Below are 6558 nucleotides of genomic sequence, written 5' to 3' on the forward strand. Positions count from 1 at the left end.
AGAGCGATTTGTGTGTAGTTGTGAGATTAGGGTTTATGAAAAAGAGGGGCTGGACTTGGGAGGTGTCTCGATTTGTCTCGTTGTATCGGATCCCTTTGCCAAGATGCCTGCGTACCAATTTATATTGGATCAAGCCTACGCAGTTCTGTGAAATTTGGGCTTATCCCTAAGAGACTTTAGGGATAAGTTTCGTTAATGTGGTAATTACCGATTTTATCTGATTTAATCTGAGCGTTGTGATATCTTCCTGATTTGAAGAATATCGTTGAGAGATATTTTCCGTTATTGATTTATTGAGATTGATTCTTTCCTCGTTTCGGAGAGAGGATAACTTGGGGCTTAAGCAATTAATTATTAGCCGTAATTAATAATTAACAAATTACGGAATTATTAAAAAGTATTTGTCATGCCAAAACGTGGCATAACAACTACCCCCCAGTTCTTCAGTGTAGCTTGCTGCAGTGGAGAACTAAATATTCTTCAATCGCTGAAACAACTAAAAATCGGAGTTTAGTAAATAACATAGAGCACCTTCGTGCTCAAAACAATTATGCGAATGCACGTGCGAGACCATGCAAGATCCGAAAAAGATACATATTTCCCTTGTTTGTGGTTGTGCGAGCACAAATTTATAAATCCATTGCGAACAATGATGTTAAGTTGGACCTTGACGTACACACTTCAAGATAGATATAACAGCCGATTGTAAAATTGTATTATTGAGGTGAACTGCTAGTATTATATGAATGTAACAAGATCAACAAACATGCCTTCAGCAAAAGATAAGGCGGAACTCCCGACCTTCAATCTCTTTCTGTACTTAAGATAAGGTGAGCTCGCACCTTGAATCTCTTTCCATACTTGAGATAAGGTGAGCTCATACCTTCAATCTTTCCATTTGTAATCTTTCTGCCTATCTAGGCGTAAGGTGTCAACAATACAAGTTCACAATCGGTAGTGTATATCATTCCAAGTGGTTGTCTCAGCTACCAAACATAGCAATTCCCATTCACAAGTTTGAAAATATTTTTCGACATATATGTATTATCGCGACAGTATATGCAAAATATTTTAAACGCAATTCAAACATAATAAATATGCCAATTTAAAATTGTCACGATATTTATTTTTCCCAAAAATAATGCTCTTTCTTAAATATTTTCCCAAAATTATGCATCTCGCATATATAATTTATTTTTCCAAAAGATGCAGCTCGTACGATCTTCTAAAAATCCACAATTCTCTCAAATAAATATCTCGTACGATTTTTTCCCAAAATATGTGTGTCGTCCAAAATTAAGATGACGCAATAATTTTACAATCATAAAAATATGTGACTCGCACGAATTTTATCACTAAATATTTTTCTTATAAAAAATTAGAAGAAAAACATAATATCTATGCATTCATCACGTAAAAATAAATTTGCAGAAATAAATCAGGAGAAGAAAAATCTTATCTTTATTTTCCGCTTCTAACAGGTTGTGAATTTCCGAGTGTCACCATTTTTCTATGGTGCGTTTCAGTGTTCCTCAAGTTTTTTGTCTTCTTTTTCCTACTGGCCCCGCAATCTCAACATGACATGTTCATTCGTCATTCTTTTTACTCCATGGTTGCTTCCCTTTTTTTTATTTCTCCTTGTCCGCGCGTGTATATTACCTTAACATGTCCGTCCGCGTGTGACTACAAACGCCTGATCGTTGGGTTTTCTTAAATGTCACGGGTCGCTCCATGTTAAATATTATTTTTTTTTTCGCCAAGTTTGCATGCCGCCGCTGGGTCTTGTTATTCATCATGAGACTGCCTTTGCTGCACCATATTGCACCGCCTGGACTCCGCTGAATTGTGTGTTATTGTACATCCATATAGGATATATCTGCCACGAGCCCCTTTTTTTTTCACCATCGGTAATTGACTATCGATCCCCCATTGTATGGATGAACCATAAACCCACGAGTTTTGTAATATTATTCGTCCTCCTCGAATAATAAACCCCTCCTTCTAGCGCCAAATGTTGTTGGAGGAATTTCGTAACAACACGAAATCGGAGGGTTGCTGGAATATTAGAGCGATTTGTGTGTAGTTGTGAGATTAGGGTTTATGAAAAAGAGGGGCTGGACTTGGGAGGTGTCTCGATTTGTCTCGTTGTATCGGATCCCTTTGCCAAGATGCCTGCGTACCAATTTATATTGGATCAAGCCTACGCAGTTCTGTGAAATTTGGGCTTATCCTTAAGAGACTTTAGGGATAAGTTTCGTTAATGTGGTAATTACCGATTTTATCTGATTTAATCTGAGCGTTGTGATATCTTCCTGATTTGAAGAATATCGTTGAGAGATATTTTCCGTTATTGATTTATTGAGATTGATTCTTTCCTCGTTTCGGAGAGAGGATAACTTGGGGCTTAAGCAATTAATTATTAGCCGTAATTAATAATTAACAAATTACGGAATTATTAAAAAGTATTTGTCATGCCAAAACGTGGCATAACACACCCATTATCCTTCTGGGTGTAGAATTCTGTCATTGAGGATATCCCTGAGTAATATTCTGGCATTTTCAACATAATGGCAAAGGGATATGAAATTAGAGTGTAGCTGGCAGCATAATGCTTTGTGGCAACCTTTTTTTTTTCTTTTTGCTATGTACTTTCTAGCAACTTATGCCAAACTATATTGGCCATTTTCTTCACGAATGACCTCATCACAGATCTTGGGTGTCAACAAAATCCTTGTGTAGATTTGACTTGGTATAAGCTACTTACATCCACTGGAGGAGGAAAAGAGCCATTTATTATTATTATTATTTTTAAATTGCAATCTGATAGAAATCAATAAGCAAAAACATGCAAGACTCTCCACATAAAGAGAGAAATATGAAAACCATTTCTATAAACCTAATCCAGGAAACATCATTAGTTGATGAATGTACAAGTTTGCAACACATTTAGAACTAGATCGCATCGTTTCTGTCTCGCCAGAACTATAGCTAAAGTTCTCATTAAGCAGCTGCATGCAATTTCTCCGTTCCTCAGTCTCGTCATCTGCAAAACCCGTGATCCCGCAGTTAGGTGGTACTATAGGAACACTAATGTAAGCTGTGGTTGTTATAATAGTCAAAAGATTAGCAGACATATACCTTCATCCTCTGAAATTTGGCGCGATATACCTACCATCATTAGAGACCATGAATCGTCTGCACCATTGTTGCTTCACAGATTCAGGAACCAGAGATCCACCAATGAAAGGGTTCCAGGAGTCTCCTCCAGGACTAGCAATGACCCAATTGATTTTCAAAGGGGGACTGCTAAATGTCGCTGACTGCGCTTTCTCCCTCGGAATATTGTTCCTCCAAAAACTATTAGAACTCTGTATAGCCAACCCAAACCCACAATTAGCTATCGCAAAAGAATATAGTAAAGATTTGAAGGTGCATTCAAAATTTACTTGCTTTCACCTTCACATGACTGCCTATTTTATATGCCTTGGACAAAGGCATGTTATATTCTCTCAGTTCAGTTGACGTATCTGAAAACATTGTATGTTCATTTCGATCTGCTAGGTGCCTGTCAACAGATGATAGAGATCGGAACTTTCGCCCAGTCCCTGGCTCGTAGTAATACTGCAAGAAGAATGAAATGTTCTAGCTCCCAACTTTTAGTATAATTTTGTGTACCATAAAAAATCACTATAAATTAAGTCTCTAAATGCAGTAAAGATCACACATTTTTTTTTCATCTTAAAAGGGAACTACCAAGAATATGACTCCAGCCTGTGACTTTTGTATCCACCATAAGGACCTGAGTAACAACATTACTGAATAACTTGCATTTGTCAGTTCAATTTATTGGTAGCTAGAGATCCTTGTAGAAGTCCTCGTGATGAAACCTCACTAGTGATCGTTGTTGCCTACAGTCTATCCCCTCCCAATTTACTGAAAGAAATCTCTACGGAGCAGGATAGCGTTTTACGTGTCAGACTCACAGTGTTTTGGTGATCTCTGTTATGTGTACAGCTTCCTAAATTACATAATCTTCAATTTTTAAGAAACATATAGACTAGAGACCCCTTCTGTTTTGATCATTTTACTAATAGCATCGAGTCCAGGTGCCTCTTTGACAAGTTATGGGACGGGCTAAGCTAAAGACCGCTCTTCTGCTTTGATGAATTGAAGAGCTAATATTTCCGAAACAGAACATACCTTATCAACATAGCCCCCGCGGGTATTACGGGGTACCTCCTCCACAACCCAACCTTCAGGTAGTCGGTGAGGGGAACTAAATGGGATGTTTCTAGAAGGCACAATAGCCATCTTGTACTTATTTCGGTCCTCCTCCTCTGCAAGTTTCAGCATCTAGCAACAAGCCCAGCAACAGTCACCATATTTGTATATCCACTCCATTGTTAAGATTTGTCACTAATACATAATTTTGACAGCTATCTGTATATCTTTCTGATAACTTATCGGACTTCTCAGGCAATAAAATTGAAATAATTGAAACTAATTTTACCTTTCCACGTGAAACGGCCATCTTCCGATAACTTGAATGCTGTGACTGTGACTGTTAAGAAACTTACTTACATTAAACAAGGCAATGCTACTTAATTAAACAAAATGCTGCAATACAAAGTTTTAGTATCTGACCTTGCTATGAGATCCGCTATGGCCTAAACTCAAAGTCTTTGATCTACGCCTTCTGGGAGTATACACTTCTCCATTGATGTACCTTTCTACCTCCCTTAGAGATCTGAACTTGTGCCCAGTTGATGGCTCATAGTAATACTGAAGTGTAGACAACAACACAACGAATTCAGAATCAATGCATCTAGTAATATATTTTCACTTTTTAATTTTTAAACGAAACTAAGAAATTTGGCTTAACCCGAGTTTGTAAACTACAAGCCTAACACAAGTATCAAAAAATTAAATTTAATTGATCCAGATGAATTTTGATGCAAATTCTGATGATCAGAAAAAGAGGACCTTGTCAACCCGAGAAGCGTCAGCGCGAGGTACCTCCTCAACCTCCCAACCTTCGGGTAGTTTGAAACGACTAGAACCAAAAGCAGGCTGCGATGGAGGCCGTGGTGGAGGAGGAGGAGGAGGATTGTAGACCGCCAGCTGACGGTGATCAGAGTACTCATTGCCACCGCCGTAGCCAGGCAACAATAAGCGCAAAGGGACATGCATTTCATCAGCTGAACCTCGGCCTTGTTGCTCCATGACTAGTGAATATTTGGTTGATCAAACTACATGCAATAACAAGTATTTATATATAGGCACATGCACACACTATATGGCAAATTATGCGGCAATCTGTCCATATTCAATATGATAAATCATGTACAGTAATTGTGTTTCATATGTGGATACTAATCTCTTAAACTTGATGTCATGCTTTATTTAACACTGTGGAATCTAGTAACAAAAGATTTCGAAAAATATTAGCTCTGTTTTATAGTTACAAAAATCATATCGTATCAGTTAATTGTCATTAAATTTCAGTTTCTGGAGCTGAATGTTTTAACTAAATCCATAGAATTAACTAATTCGCAGTGATCCGTACAACCATACAAATCTTCTTTTTATCGAAACTAACTATCCTCCAAACAAGAAAACATGTGAAGCTCAAGCCTGAAGGTGACAGCTGACTTGAGTGGGAAGATCAATACATGATGCGTTCAAGTTTATCTAATTTTTGTTTTTGACAAACAAGTTAATTTAATTAATTTTTACTTTTACGACGGAGAAGGATATTTCATTAATCAAACCAAATCACCTAACAAAATATTTTGGGAAATTAACAAGGCAAGGCTCGGGTGCCCTGGATAAATTTTAAAAATGATACTTCTATTTTTCTAGACAGTATACGAAAAATTTACATACATGCAAATAAATGTACAAACAAGAACATAATCAAAAAAATTAGAGTAAATTGCACTTTGCACCCTACTATTATGTTTCAAAAACAAATTTGTACCAGAACTTTGGAAAATTCAGTTTGCACCCCTATACTTCAACTTTGGGATTCATTATGCATTCCTTTCCAGAATTTTGTTGAATTGGATAGGGGCAAAACCGGAAATTCATCAAAAATATTAAGTAAATTAATTTCATATCTTTTAAAATAATGTTAAAAATTAAATTTTGATACAAAATTGTAAGTTTTTAATTTTTTAAATGATAATAGTAATTTGAGTTTTGATTTCATTTTATATTATTAATTCTAGTATTTTGTAATTCTACAAAAAAATATTTTAACAATTAATTTTGATTATATAACTAAATTTAATTAAGTAGAGTAATAAAATTTTTGAAATTGATATTAAAAAAATGATAATCGAATGTAAAATTAATAGTGTTATTTGAAAATTAAAAATTTATTATTTTATAGTTGCTATAAAATAATATACAATTTTTAATAATATTTGAACAAACTAAATTTTATTTTGATTAAGTATATTGTTGAATTTCCGGTTTTACCCCTACCCAATTCAACAAAATTCTGAAAAAGGGTGCATAATGAATCCCAAAGTTGAAATATGATGGTGCAAACTG

At 35.8% G+C, this 6558-nt stretch overlaps 1 protein-coding gene across 1 annotated transcript; it reads right to left on the bottom strand.

Annotated features, from left to right (window-relative positions):
* Positions 1 to 2801: 2801 nt before the first annotated feature.
* On the bottom strand, positions 2802 to 5392 carry LOC141693365 (methyl-CpG-binding domain-containing protein 7-like). The gene is made up of 7 exons (XM_074498448.1): positions 4984 to 5392; positions 4645 to 4782; positions 4511 to 4561; positions 4201 to 4353; positions 3457 to 3621; positions 3139 to 3368; positions 2802 to 3043 (listed from the first exon to the last, which is right to left on the bottom strand). The coding sequence occupies exons 1-6, from the start codon at positions 5221 to 5223 to the stop codon at positions 3141 to 3143; spliced, it is 975 nt and encodes a 324-aa protein (XP_074354549.1). The 5' UTR covers positions 5224 to 5392; the 3' UTR covers positions 2802 to 3043; positions 3139 to 3140.
* Positions 5393 to 6558: the final 1166 nt, after the last annotated feature.

The sequence above is a fragment of the Apium graveolens genome, chromosome 10 (assembly GCF_009905375.1).
Source record: "Apium graveolens cultivar Ventura chromosome 10, ASM990537v1, whole genome shotgun sequence".
NCBI classification, from domain to species: domain Eukaryota; kingdom Viridiplantae; phylum Streptophyta; class Magnoliopsida; order Apiales; family Apiaceae; genus Apium; species Apium graveolens.